Raw genomic sequence first — 15132 nt, 5'->3', positions numbered from 1 at the left:
ATCCATCTGGGAAGAATCCTAGACTGGTCAGAAGTCTGTCATCTTCCTGGACCCACACTTGTTTCCAGGCAGCAAGTTTTGACATGAGGATGAAGAGCCATACTTTGATTCAAGACAACTCTTACTTTGGGATGCTTTAGTGTCCCGTTCCATGTGGCCTGGTCTGCCGTAACAGTGGAAGATGAATGTACATTGTTATTCATGGCTGTCCCATCCAATTTCATTTCTTGTAAACATCTTTCCTATTCTTCCTTTTATGACTTGCCTCACCATGGTTGACTTATCTAGAAGTTATGGATATGTATAGAGTATAGAAAAAGACACTTCTATACATATTCCCTTGTTACTAAAAAAAACAAGAAGGGAAAGGAAAGGAAAGGGGAGCCGAACTTTGTCCTATCCTAGACCTGAGAAGACTGAACAAATGCTTACTTTGCTTTAGAATCAGGATGGTAATGTTTTTCTTTATCCATTCCTTTCAGGCTCAATATTGTTTAGTCATGGCTTTTAAGTTTAGAGGACAAATATACTTCCTTAATGTTATTTATGTGGCCCATAGAAAGCACCTGTAATTTGGAATTGGTCAAGTCACTGGCAGCACTATGACTATTCAGTTTATCCACTCCACTGAGCAGATGAAACACCCATATCTAGAAGGCTGGCAAGAGATTACCACAGCCTTATTCTGTGTTATTTTCTTATTCACGCTGGTCATTTTAGTGAGCTATGAGAAATAGTTTCATCCAATTACTGATGATTGAATTCATAGGATCCATAACTGCTGCCAAACTGATGAAGACCTATCTTCTCAAACAGATTCCTTCGGTTGATAGTTGCCAGTATCAAGTTTAATCCAGCAAGCACAATACAGAGCTGTGTCAGCCATCTAGGTCGCAAGACAATGTACATTTATAAGATGCTGCTTGCCAGACTTCAGTTGTGCCCATTACAAGTCTGGCTAATGTTTGTGTGGTGTTTCAAATAGCATTAAGTTAACATGAGAATTGTAACCCTATCACATCCTGTATGAGCATTGAATGGGTTGATATACCCCTTCGAACATTTGAAGAGGCTACCCTTCTCTACTTTTCTCTTGAAGTCACAAATGCATTTGAAATGCTAAATGCCCTTGAGAAATCTGCTCTCAGAAGGACTTGATTTTTTTTCACATAAATGTCCTGATGTTACAAGTGATCACCTGCTTCCCAGTCTGTTTTTATGGAATTCCATGCTATAGGTTCTAACCAATAATATATTTACCATATAACATGTTTGCAATGTACTGTATATGCAGGCAAGGAGGCATCAGCCCTCTCTGGTTGAGCTATGTTTTAATCCTCAACAAGATTTTAGTTTTACCAGTGTAGAGCTGACAGACCTTTATGCAGATGTCTGTTCAGACCCTCTGACAGTCTGGATGTAGTCTGCTTTAGCACTTAGGACAGAAAGTGCTCCCTACAACTGGAAGGATTTCTCTTCTAAAAAAGGAATCTCTCTGTGAGGAAAGTTTACTCTTCTAAACAGAAAAGATTTTCAGTTTGGACAGCTCATTGCAATATCAACCCGGCAAAGGCTCCTGTATCCAAGATCTTTGACTAGATCCTGCTTTTGAAACATTCCGGACTTTCATCCTGCACCTTGCTGCAGTCTGTGAATATCACTTCTGCTCCAGTGATGTTCAGTTTTTTTCCTCTAAGAAAGCTGGATACTGCAGGCTCCCTGGGTTACTGCATCTGTTACAGGATTCCCTCTGTGTTGGATTCTTAGTGTCAAAGAATCCCCTCCTCCCAGCCCCTTTTGGAATTTATTTTACAGCACCTCATTCATAATGTTTTCTTTGTATTCACTTTTATTCACTACTGCATTAGCCAAGAAGGTGACCAAACTGAAGCCTGTAATGGCTGATTCTTCTAACACAGCATTTTCACAGAGAGAAGGTAGTGTTGAGACCCTCCAAACATTTTTGTCAATTTCGTTTCAATTAAACTTAGTTCAGGGATTGGCATTTTAGCAAGGGCAGACTGAATAAATGTAACTTGGTTTTACAGTAGGCTGCTGTTTGTGTCCTCACCCTCACCGTTTTATCTAGCCACCTCCCAACTTTGAGGGCCAGAAAAAAAAATGTTGGCAGGACAGATACAGCCTTCAGGCTGTAGGTTACTGACACCTGAACTAGTCTATCAGTTCATCTGCTTCCTTTCCTAAACCATTCCGTTCTAGGAGAGAAGGAACTCCACACTTCTGGGTTTTTCAGGGGCTTTATTATACTGGAAGGGCAAACCTTTTCAGACTGTCCTCTGACTGTTTAATTAGGCTTTCCTGGTGCCTTGTAGGGCCAGACCACCTCTCAGAGACGATCAAGATGAATTATATAATGCATATCATTCTGCTATCATAACTAATGTATCTTTATTTGTAAATATTAAGACGAGTATCATTAGAGTGTAGACTGCTTCCTGTGCATGCTTTAGAAACATCCCATGTGTGAAACTTAGAAGGTACCTTTGTGAAATAATCCCATTATTCTATTTATGCACTGTAGTCTTCATCTGACTGCCAGATCATGTACCAAGTGTGAGAGGACAACACAGTGATCACTGGGGAGAGCAGGGATGGGAGGGAGGGGCTAGTAGAGCTGGGCAGGAGTTAATTAAATTGTTTTTTTTCATGAAAAATGCCATTTCATTGAAACCATTTGTTTTTGTTAAACTTCTATGAATAAAGGTGTCCGTCCAGAAAGGAATTTCTGGTCAAAACCAGAGATAATAGGAAACAGATAGATATTTTGAAGCACTGTTCTTAGAGGTGGGAACTCTAGGTTCAAATATCTGATCTCCTTGATTTGGACTACAGACTTTGACCCTGGTCACTGTGTTGTATGAATGTACTCTGACTACTAGGCTCTTGACTGTTCTCGAGTGGAGTATATTTCTCTGCTTTTTCTTGAGGTTCATCTGTGTGCAGAAAGGGACAGGTTTTGAAATCTCAAAGTTTTTTGTGGGATAGAAACATTTTCTTTACAGCACGTGTAGGTAGTGCACATCACTATTTCAACTCTAGATGAGGCACTGTTTAGCAATCATCTGTGATCTCAGGTGCATACTCAGTTAATTAGACCTAAATATTTTATTTTTTTTCCCTTCAACATGGTATCACCCATATGGATCCCATTCTTTCTATCTGAGATTCTAGATTGTTAAGAAAAGGTGGTGGCTGCCCTGCCCATTATTCCTGTCAGGGGATTGGCAAAAAGACATTTAGGTTGTAGTCTTATGCCCAATGTGCACTGATATTCAAAAGATTCAGCTATTACAAGCAGGAGGCAAATGGGATCAACATGGGTGACATTGTTCAGAAGTTTGCAGTTAAGGTAGATTATTGGGTATATTTGTTCTGAAGGCAATGAATGTTTCTGCAACTTTTGTAGAAAATATAATTACTTTATTTTGAGTTACATGGAACTGGAAATAAAGGAGAGCTCTTGTTTAAGGAAGCTGATACAACTTTGTATGTACTGTTTACTGTAGAGAATTTTTTTTTCGTTGTAAAACACTAGATATTTCAGTAATGAGAATTATTTTCTATGAAGCAGAGAGATGGCGTATCTACAGGTTTGATGGCTATAATCCAGTGCCTGATTGTTTCCAATTAGTAATACCTTAAGGGTTTTGAAAGTACTTGGTTCTTTCTGTTTGGTACCTGAAAATATTTGTAGATATTTCTCTGGTGGTTTGTACCTCCCAAACTTTAGCTTTACCTTTTAAAAAAAAATGGTTCAATTTTTTTTTTTTTTTTTTACATAAAACGATGTTTAAATTATTTTAAAATGAAATCTCCTCTTCTCCAGTCAAAATTCTTAAATGCAGTACCTCTGATACCTCTGTTCTTTAGCAGGTTGTATTGGAAGGACAAGCTCAGATCCCAGGCTGGATGTTACCAATAAAACCTGTTCAAGAAGTTCTGAACGGTCAAGGAGTAAAGTACGGTCTGAGAATAACCTTAAGAAATTGGAAAATACTCTTCCAGAGAGTAAACAAGATGATCACAGCTCATTAAATAAGGATTTTCTACCTGTGGAGATACGTGGAATTCTTGATGACCTGCAGTTGGAGTCCATGACTCAGAGTACAAAGCAGGAGAAAGATGGTGAAAAGCAGAGCCAGAAATTTGTTTTGCTTACTCAAGGTGCCAGGAGCCACAGTCCAACCAAAAGAAAACCAGACAAGCTAGCTTCCTGTGAAGAGCCTCAAGTTATCTCCAAAAAGCGTCACTATGATACAGATGAGGTTCGCCAGTACATTATTAGACAGCAAGAAGAGAGGAAGAGAAGGCAGAATGAAGAGAAGAAGGCACAGAAGGAAGCAACAGAACAGAAGAACAAAAGACTTCAAGAGCTTTACAGGAAACAGAGGGAGGCTTTTGCTAAAGCAAAGAATATGCCACCTCCTGAACCTTCAGCAGCTAGGCGATTACAAGAAACCTATTCTAAACTGTTGCTGGAACAGACTCTGTTAGAGGAGCCTTCTAAGCTTGCTGCTGTTCAGGAAATGCAGGTATGGTAGTTTCACTGTCTCAGTGCTTTGAAATCAAACATAACAGAGGGTAGAATATTTTAAGAGTGCTCTGACATGTCCTTTTCAGCTTGTTGTTAGAGGAAGAAATCAAATCTGTGAAAACAGTGGTGTATACTAAAAGCTGTACCCTTGGCTTGTTCATTAGCTGGATATGGTGGAGGTAGGTCCTACAACAACAGAACTTCCATGCAAGAGACTGCTGTCCAGCACAGGAAGACCCACCATAAAGGTTAATGGAAAACAGGTGTCTCGGTTATAAACAGCAGCTGATATGTTACTTATAGATTGACTAGAGGAATGCATTTAACAAACCTCAGCATCTGAATGAAAGGCTTTGACTCAGACTTCTGTCAACTAAGGGCTTATCTGTGACCACTGAGAATATTTAATTCGTGGCAGTCAGAGACTGAGTATTAAAAATGGTTATAGAAGACAGAACATCAGTGTTAATTTGGTTTCTGTTTGGCTATGAACAAAGCTTATTTCTAGTCCGTCTTGTTGAGAGAAAAGCCTGAAAAATTCATTTCTCTTTATGCATATTAGTAAAGAATTCCTTGCAGCATAATACTAAAGCAAGTCCATTTAACCTTTAACTTAAGCTTCCAAGTTGCTTGACCACAAACAAATTTTAGCTTTTGGTGGTGTTTTCATTTCTAGGCCAGACCAGTGTATCAGCCATCTGGGGAATCGGACAAAGAAAACAAAGCACAAGAACGTCCTCCTAGTGCATCTTCCAGTAGTGATATGTCCCTGTCAGAACCGTCGCAGCCTCTTGTTAGGTAAGTAGGTAGGGACACTTGGAAAAATACAAAAATAGTGTCTTTGACTTGTAGAAGTTCATTATGTTCTATAGAGAACCATTGCCTTTATAGTGGTTGTAAAATTGTTTTATATAAGTAGGATTATTTAAAATGGAGAATTACCATTTTGTTTTGTGGTATTATAGAAGCTGATGCGCTAAAGGTTATGTAAATGTTAGTTGCCAATCTGCCTCAAAATCCATGTAATCTATAAATAGCATTTTGAAAGATAATTGACAGCTGCCATTGATATTCTGCATATGTTGGAGAGATGAAGTCCTTTTTTCTATATAAGAACAAATAGTCATCTACACACATCTGCTGCTTAGTCATTCTCTTGTTTTCTTCTTACCTTTGTTTTGGGTTTAAACTTGTTTTTTTTTTTTGGAACTCCATACAATTCTGCTTCTTCTTACATACATGGTCTAGCTTTTTCTTACCTCCCATCTTACTTTTTTTCTACCTGCTTCCTACGAAATGCTCAGTTTATGTCTTTCCAGCATTGTCTTCATATTTGGAATTCTCTCTCTTCCTGTTGTGTAACAAGCAGTCTTCTATTGCTTTTCAGATATTCTCCTTAAACATTGTTCTTCCCTGAAGCTGTTTTGATAATCTGCTAACATTTAAAAGCAGCAAAGAAAGACTGCAGTGTTTTAAACCTGGCCTTTGTCTGGTCATTTGCTCTATAGTATGTCTAGTTTAGATTGTGAGCTTATAGATTCATAGTTGGTAGGGTTGGAAGGGACCTGAGCAGATCATCAAGAGCAGCTCTTCTTTCCTGGATGCTTAAACTAATACATATCACTTTTAATAAATCAAACTTATAATAAGAATGTTCTAGATGCATAATTAAACATGCAAAAATGAGAAAATTATCACTAAGGCTGTTTAGCCCATCCTTAACTTTGTCCCCTTATTCACAGGAACTATAATTTGGTCTTTATTTCATATTATATTTCTTATGGAGCAGAAATTGGCAAGCTACAGCTTCTGGACTGGATCTGGCCTGTGAAGGCTTTGGATCCAGCTTACAGGGCTGGAGTTTTTATGACATTCAGAAGTGGGGGCCTCTACTTCTGCTACTCAGCAATGACCTGCCTAGGGTTCTACAGAAGTGGGCTCTCCCTGCGTTGCATCTCAGTCAGCTTCCTAGGGCTCTAGCAGCGGGGTAGCTCTGTCTTTGGCAGCATGGACTATGGAAGTGGGGGGCTTTTGAAGCACCACACTGCAGCTGAGTGTCAGGGAGAAGCCCTGGCAGTAGCTGGGTCCTAATGTCTGACTCTCTCTGAAATGAACTGGGTCATTCCGATCACACAGTTCCCCCTCCCCTGCTCTCACCCTTGTCGGAAAACATTGCTGACCTGTGTTACATTGTATAACATGTAGGTTAGTATTTTGCGTTTAACTTGGTCAGATTAAAACTCAGTTTCTCTAGGAAGGAAGAATTTTAGTTATAACGTTAGGAAGATCAAGCGGTAATAGTTTGGATAGTATGCTAGTATTGCTGCAAAGGACAGGATAAAATAACAATTCCTGTACTTGTACATTGGTCATACCAAAAGCAAAAATAAGCATGAATGCTAATAACAGGAGAGAAGGGTTATGAACAAACATTTAAAACTGAATTCTCCTTTAAAGGAGAAAAAGGAAAACATGTCTTTTGCCTTGCAGGCTGGTAGAGTTCCAGCCTGCAAGGGACCTCTTGGGGGCTCCCATGCACCTACCCCCTGTCCCACACACTGGAGGGCTGGGGGCGGGCGGTAGCGGGGCAGGAGTGAGAGATACTGGGTCAGAACTCGCCATCGATGTTTACAAATGGGTCCTAATATAAAAAAGGTTGAGAACCACTGCTATAGAGTATTCTCTGGGCATGGTAGAATTGATGACAGGACTTGCAAAGAAAGTATAAATGGTGTCTGAAAGGCTCTCTGAAGCCTTAGGGAAAAGCGTGTTTCTCTTACTAAGGTATGTTACTTGCTACAACACAATAGTATTTAGGAAAGCATCTTAATTTAATAAGTATGTAGTGTATATTTTATATAAATATAGTACTTCCTTATTTTGGTATGTTTAGCATTTATTTCCAAAAGACTAAACATTGTGTCTGGTGGGTTTTTTTTAAAAATTGCCTGTTATAAAGACATATGTTCACATATTTGTAAATTACAAATAGAAAAGTTGTCTTTTAATTTCAGAAATGATTTGATGGAGCCTACTTGGATACAACCAGACAGATTGAGCCCACGAGTCCAGTTTTCGCAACCACAACCTTTTGCAGGCTCAAGTGGGGGTCTTTTCTCCCAGCTTTTGAGCTTGGAGCAGATGGGCCTTTTGCAAAAGGACTTTGACACAGCACCATCACCCAGGAGGAATCATAATGCTGCTATGGGATCTCTGACTCTGACCTCTCAGCCTTACCTGAATTCATCTTCTGCACAGCAAGATCTCTTAGCAAAACCAGCCACTGGTCAATACAGGAGTAAATTGGAACGCATTGAAGCTCTGAAAGCTACAGCTGCTTCTCTCTCTAGTAGGATTGAAAGTGAAACCAAGAAGTTAGCTGGGGCTGGCATTAATTATGGTTCTGTCTGGAACACTGAGCATGAACTCCTTCACCAAGGGAATCTGGATGATGGGCGGTGGGCTAAAGTTGTGAGTCCTCCTGTGAGAGAGGATAATGAAGATGTTTTCTCAGCCAGAATTCAGAAAATGTTGGGTACCTGTCTCTCTCATACAAGCTTCGATGATAACCTTCCTGGAGTGGGCAACCTAAGTGAATTTAAAAAGCTTCCTGAAATTATCAGACCTCATACAGCTGCAGTCAGCCTTGGAATGAGGTCCCCAGCCAGTCAAAGACCTGAAGGAATCCTAGGACATTTATCAAAGAGGTCAACTGACTCCTCTGGTTGTGAAAAACAGCCTTATGGTCAAAACAAAGTCATAATTCCTTGTGATTCTAGCATAGATTCAATCAGTGAAGGACCTCTTCTAAGTGAAGGGAGTCTCTCTGAGGAAGATGGAAGCCAGAGTAGACAATCTCCCTTGAAGACAGCTGAGGTGTTCAAAGAAAAGGAATTTTGTGTGCGGGAAAAAAATGCTTTTGAGCCCATAAAAGAATTTCAGAAGGAGGCTGAAAAGTACATGCCACTTTTTACACAGACAAGTAGCACTCAGAGTAAGGGACCATGGGAGGAACTAGCAAAAGGAAGTCCACATAGTGTCATCAACATCTTTGCAAAATCTTACCAGCTACATGGAAAAGGTAAGGGAAAAATGGAAAATAGTAATAATATAGGGAATCTTGAGTGCATAGTTGCAGTTTTCATGTTGATTCTTTCTTTTAGTTGTGTTCCCTAGCAAGGAGTCAGTTTTCAAGCGTCTTAGACATTTAATATGAAGATGCAGCATTTCTATTTAAAACTTTCTCTGTAGTTCTTAAGTGATTGCTGTTTTTTAAATCCAAGAAGACATGTGATTTGTTGTTGTTTCTTAAAAAAATTAACTATTCAATGTAATTCCACCCTAATTTGGGCCATAAATAGTATTTTTCATTGTATGTACAGTGAACTAAGACAGTTTTGCTCTCTTCAGTGCATGGTAGTTTCCATTCTTAAACATACAAATCTAAAGGTAAGGTGTGCTCAGATACTTCATCACATCCAAAGTTCTGTTGGACCTGACTAACTCAGGTTGGGTTTGTGAATCAGACTGAGGGCTCACTTCACTTTGTGCAGTTCCGAATCATTTCTCCGTAGAAGTCTCCCCAACTTCTTGTTTGGCAAGCCACTTACCTTTCTTTCTTCCTCCCAATTGCTTTTACCTTCATGTTACAAATGTGCCTATTGGCTCAGAGCATTGTCATTTTAAAATTTACTTCAAATGCCACTGCATCTGCATTGCTAACCATTTTGTCAGCTTTTGGCTATTTTTTTTGTCAATTTTAATTGATTTTTTTTTTGTCAATTTTAATTTAATTCCATTTTTTAAATATATATTTTTGGCAATTTAAATGTACAAGAAGGGCCTTGTTGGTGAGGAAAAGGTAAGTCCTGCCCCTTTTCTTTCTTTTCAGGTTTCTTTAATGTAGTGGGGCAAATGGAGCCACCAGGGAGAACTGAGCCAGTGGTTGGGAGTATGCATCCTCCTACCACAGCTCCATTCCAAATCTACCCTCCAGCCCCGCAGATGTGATTTCTTAAGTGAGTTTTTTTTTTCTGACAAAAGGATCTAGCTTTGCACCAAAGTTCTAACAGCATATCATCCCATTCCCTTCCTGTTGCAATTTAGCCAAAAAGATGGAATGCATACTATATGCACAATTTGCTTAATATAAAAAAATGTTAGTGACTTTATATATGCCAGATTCTCTCTACTTCTGAAAATAGTGCTATATAGTCAGGGGCAGGTTACTTCGAGTGGGTAAATCTTTATTTGTAACCTCAATTATTCATATGCTTTATTCAGCAGTGGCTCTGCAAAATAATTTGGTAAGCAAGACAGTTAATAAACCAAAACCTCTGTGGCAATCTTTTGGTCTCCAGCAGATATGATTCTGGTACATCAATAAATATTGAACAGATTGTATATCTTGCTTAAGTGAGCAAGTTAATTGGTCAGCTTGACCTGTAAATTTTAGACATTTCTCATGCAAAACACTTCTTTCCATTTGTGTGCACAGCTATTCTTTCTTTTTACAAGTGCAATTACATCTGTTCTGTTGCACCCTCTTGCCCTCTGAGTCATTTGATGCTGACTGTTGTTCAGGAAGGTAGCCTACATTCTGTCCTCTTGATCTTTTTTTTTCATTTTTCAAGTTGATGGCATTTGCTACATTTATTTTGAGAGAGAAATAGAATAGAGACGGCTCCATTCTCAAGCATCATGCTATCCAGAAAATGTGTTTTCTAAGTGGAATCAATATCAGTATAGATGATGTGATGATTATTGGTGGAATTATTTAAATCTTACGGAAACATTCCCTGTGAAGTGGACAATATGGACTTTACTGTTAACTGTCTCGTTTCCCCACTCCCATCCCTTCTTTTTTTTTTCACAGGACTTGAAGAAAGGTCAAATGGTGGGTCTCCAATCCTGCGACCTTTACTTCCTGCCATGAGCCCTCCGGATAGTGTTGTTTCATATGAAGGTGACTTTGTTTCATCACAAGGGAGTGGAACTCTGACAGACAAAAAGAATGGTCTTGAGCCTAGGTAATTGTATCTTAAGTATTTGAAGAAAAACTTTTTTAAATGATCCTGAATTTCTGAGAGAATTTATGAAGACTTCCTTTTCACATCAAGTAATATGTGTGCACCCTGTTTCATCTTATCCATGAAAGAGAAATAATATTTCACTAGTCAATGAAATATTTATTTGTGATCTCCGACAACTGACATATCAAGAAGAATGTTTCAGAGCAGTGGTTCTCAACCTCTTTACATTTGAGGCTCCCTTCGTTAGACTAGTCATACCTTGGAAAATGCTAGCTCTTACTTCTCTGTAGTCAAAAAAACAAGTGAAAAGTAATACAGCAGTTCTTATGTTGCAAAGAACTCAGACTACAACAGGCCAGTATGTTTTTACACTACGGATTCCTATTTGGAATCTCTGGGTTTGTCTTGTGAATCATGCTTGCGCCTCTAACAGTGCTACCATTTTGTGGCACCCCACAGCATCCTTGAATGGAGTTCAAGGCACTCTGGTTGAGAATTGCTGGTTTAGGGACAAATGGGGAGAGTTGACTGCTTCTGGGACCTAATCCCAGTTCTGCTATCACTTGGTGTGTGGCCTCAGGAAAATCTTTTAACTCTTCCAGGTTTGCTGCCCCTTCTGTAAACTGGTGAAAAGTTTACAGTTCTCAGCTGTTCATAGCTGTTATGCTGCTTAACTGCTTAATGTTTGTAAAGTACCATCTTTTTGTAGTAGTTTAGTGAAGAGTCTAAAATGTTTTCAAGGTTCCAGTAAGATTTAGCAAAAATATTTCTTTAAAAACTTTCTTAGATTTTAAGATCTTCTCTGTATTTGTTTAGAATTCCAAAACCATGACATTCTAGAGTGTCTAATTTTTATTATGAAAATAGTTGAATTTAGTGAATTGACTGAATTTTTCAATGTGAATATGTAATTCATTAATTTTAAGCATTAGATTTAGGGTTTTCCTAGCTATAAAAATGCTCGGAAATACCTTGCTGAGAAAGGGAGATACTCAGATTAGGCACCTACCTAAATCACGACAGAATTTTGCAGTACAGTGGCACTTTTAATCTCACTCTTTTTGCTGCCCACCCCTCCCCTTGTTGCTGAATGGCTAAGAGGCAGAAACCATGACATTAATTGCCTCAGCTACTCAGTGGCTGTGGGGGAGGCAGGGAATAAATACTGTTGCGGGTGGGGGGGGATGTGGTGAAACAGGCAAGATTAAAGGTGCTGCTGCGCCACAAACTTCCACTGTGATTTAGGTAGGCCCCAACTATGATTTAGCTTTTTCTGTTGTAACAACTGAGGACCTTTAACTTAATGCTTGATTTTCTGTTTACTATGGGTGGCGGGGGGATATTATATCAGAAAAATGGTTATGTTATGTCCACATTTGTAGTTGAATTCCCATTTAAAATTTTTATTTGGAATGATGCAAGTAATCATCTTTTAGTTTTCCACATCTGGGTTAGAATTCATGTGTTTTACATATCTTAGCAAGTTACAAACGTCTTCTAATACTTTAAAAAAAAAAAAGTATTTCTCAACATGGTTTTTTAATGAAGCAACATCATTTACCCTGCCGTCTACTCACTAAGGCTATGTGAAGCTTCAGTCCCTGATTTGATTCGGCTTCATTCGGTGGCCGAACCTCTGAATCCAAATTGAATCAGGAGACCCTTTGATCTCTCTGAATCTAACCAGAACCCTCTGAATTGATTCGGATAGATTCGGCGATTCGGATGTAGACACAGCTTTAAATGTTTCTTTTACATACTGCAAGGTACCAGGTGGCTTGTGAATGCTGAGATGCTGGGGCGGATGGAGCATCCCACAGGAGCATGGGGGGCTCCCCAGAGCACTTGGCAGCAGACCCGGAAGTGGACCAGAAGCACTTCCAGGTCCACTGGGGAGTGCACGGGGTGGGGGGCCTGCACCTCCCCTGGCATGGTAACTGGTGCCTTCTGGGTCCGGGGGGTCACCCTAGGTCCCTCTGTGGCTGATCACTGGGGTGGGGGAGGGGCCCGCATGCTCAACAGCTGACCGGAAATGGACTGGAAGTACTTCCAGTCCACTTTTGGGTTTGCTGCCAAGCTTGCGGGGGGGCCCCCCTGCGCTCCTGTGAGACACTTCATCCACCCCACCATCGCAGCATTCACACGCTGCACCTGGTACCTTGAGGTATGTAGAAAAATCATTTAAAGCTGTGTCTGTGGCCAAATCCCTGATTCTCCGAATCGGCATCAAATCTTCAGATTCAAGCTGAATCGAACTTGGGACAGTGATCCAAATCAACTAATCGAATCACTGTCTCTGATTTGGGCCGTATCCGAATAGAATGCAGCCCATTTCACACACCCTTACTAGTCACTTGTCATCTCAAAAGCATTTGCGCTTTTGTTGTGTGGAGTGGAGGTCTTTCAAGTCTTTAGCTGGTGTTTTCATTCCATGACAGTATCAGTGGCAGCAGCATTGGCAGTATTCAGGAAGAACTTCGCAGCAGGAGGTCTCCTCATGAGCCTCGGTCTGTAGAACTTGGCTCTCCGCATTCATCTGGGCACCGTTCTGCAGCATCTTCTCGCTCATCTACTTCTTCTAAAAGAATTGGGAGGAAGGAAAGTAAGTGTAATGCTGACTGTATCCTTCCTTTTTTCATATGCTTATATTGGTATGCTCAGACTTCTAAGGATATTTCTAGGATTTTTTGTTGCTGTAATTAGGTTTTTATCATTTGGGGGTTAATAGTATGCACCTCTAATCCAGTGCAGGTATTAAAATGTCTTACTGATTCTTAATGAAAAATATCTACTTCTATCACATTATTTTTCTAAGGAGAATGGCAAATATTTGTCTTTGGTAGTTATATTTTCTCTTCTCCATCCATGTAAATTGCTCATTTATAATTCTGTTTGTCCTGTGCACAGTGCAAGAGAATTGACTATTATGTGTGCATAGTTGCTTTGACTTGCAGTGATAACGGACACTCTCAAATTAGTAAATTTAGCTCCTTTATGAATCTCCTCTATATAAGAACTTGCAGTATTTACACAATTGTGTTTTTCTTGAATTCAAGAATTCTTTAGACTACACAAAGCCTGTGTGTGTGGCAGGGGGAGTTACCCCAGTTGTTTGTTTCTGTAGCTAGTAACTGCTAACTATTGGAATTAACTTTGCCAGTATTGTGTTTTTGTAGAGCTAGAATCTTTTAATGGAAGTTCACGTCAGTTTCCCATGGAAGAAGACAAAATGCTGTCTGAGTCAGACCATGGATCCCAACAGGCAAAGAAGTCCTTACCTAGCAGCAGAATTTCCAACAGAGATCATGAGCAGAGTCCAGATACTGATAGTACTTTGGAAGAGCTGTCTGGGCACTCAGTGAGGTAAAGTGGTCTTTTATAAGATCCCATGCACATATTACTAGAATTTGATGTTGAGTTATAGTATTTCAAGCATGTAATACAAATGCAAGCAAAATATTGAGAAAAGAAACGGATGTACAGGGCAATCTGTTTTTGAACTACATTTGGATAATTTTGCTATATTTTTAAACTTCTCTGTATTGGGACTAAAATTTTACCTTCTAACTGGTTAAATAAATGTCAGAACTACGATAGAGAGTTATCCTGCTGGACGCTCGTCAGGCTGCTGTATTTGCATCCCAACATTTTGGACCCGTATACTCTTACGCTTCCTCAGGTCTAGGTAGTTCCAGCACTATCTGTCTTTGGCCTTTTGCATTGGTCTCTGAGTACAGACTGTTTCCATATTTGTGGATGGATGTAGGACGTCTTGATATGTCTAGCCACCTCCAGGACTGAGGAAAAAAGCTAGCACAGAGATCTGTATATATTGGTGCATATTCTTATATGCAGCACAACTATGCAAGAAAACTTCAGAAAAACTGAGAAACCATCTTCTTCACCTAACTTCAAAAGGGTTGTCTGTTACCTCCTGGAAATTTCTCTTCCCCCCTTCCCCCTTCCAATTTTTACTATCACTATGCTGGCTTTTCTCTTCAGACAATTAACTGTGGCATAGAAGAAAAACTTAAGTGTGTTGAAAACGGAAGCAAGTGTGTGTCATTCTTTTTTAAACTTTAGAAATATACAAGTCACTGCTCAAATCTAAATTCTTTGAGGGCGTAAAGAATGACCTCATGAATTGCGTTATTTTAGCTGATTTTATACTGATAATCCAGGACTGGTTTTTAAAACCACTCCCTTGCCTAATAAGATGTATCAATGTTTCATTATGTAGCAGCATGACTTCCTAGTGATTGTTAAGCCACCTATGGACAACACTCAAAAAATTAGAAGTTTCGTTTTGTCACTTTTCAACCTTGAAATTTTTGTTGAATTTTATGAAGTATAATGGCTTAATGCAGTTATCCAATTTCTTTGTTCAGTGTCTGACCCCATTCAGGTACCTAACTTCAGGCATCTTATTTTAAAAATGTTGGCCATAAACCTTGATTTTACTTATAGGAGAAGCTGACAATAAAGAATTCCTTTGGATCAGGCTTGTCCAACATATGGCCTGCGGGCTGCCATGTGGCCCGCCAA

General features: G+C 39.5%; 1 protein-coding gene across 5 annotated transcripts in view; it reads left to right on the top strand.

The window, feature by feature from the left end:
- CEP350 (centrosomal protein 350) overlaps positions 1-15132 on the top strand; it is a 95909-nt gene that overhangs the window by 21380 nt on the left and 59397 nt on the right. For 4 of the 5 annotated variants that reach the window (XM_025192431.1, XM_025192432.1, XM_014525982.2 and 1 more), the window contains 6 exons: positions 3892-4553; positions 5232-5353; positions 7570-8636; positions 10431-10584; positions 13026-13189; positions 13764-13950. In XM_025192431.1, coding sequence (XP_025048216.1) covers positions 3892-4553; positions 5232-5353; positions 7570-8636; positions 10431-10584; positions 13026-13189; positions 13764-13950 — 2356 coding nt within the window. The remainder of the gene's footprint in view (positions 1-3891; positions 4554-5231; positions 5354-7569; positions 8637-10430; positions 10585-13025; positions 13190-13763; positions 13951-15132) is intronic. The other variant, XM_025192430.1, reaches the window with a different exon arrangement.

This window comes from Alligator sinensis, unplaced genomic scaffold (assembly GCF_000455745.1).
Source record: "Alligator sinensis unplaced genomic scaffold, ASM45574v1 scaffold293_2, whole genome shotgun sequence".
NCBI classification, from domain to species: Eukaryota; Metazoa; Chordata; order Crocodylia; family Alligatoridae; genus Alligator; species Alligator sinensis.
This window is presented reverse-complemented; position numbering and strand designations above follow the sequence as displayed.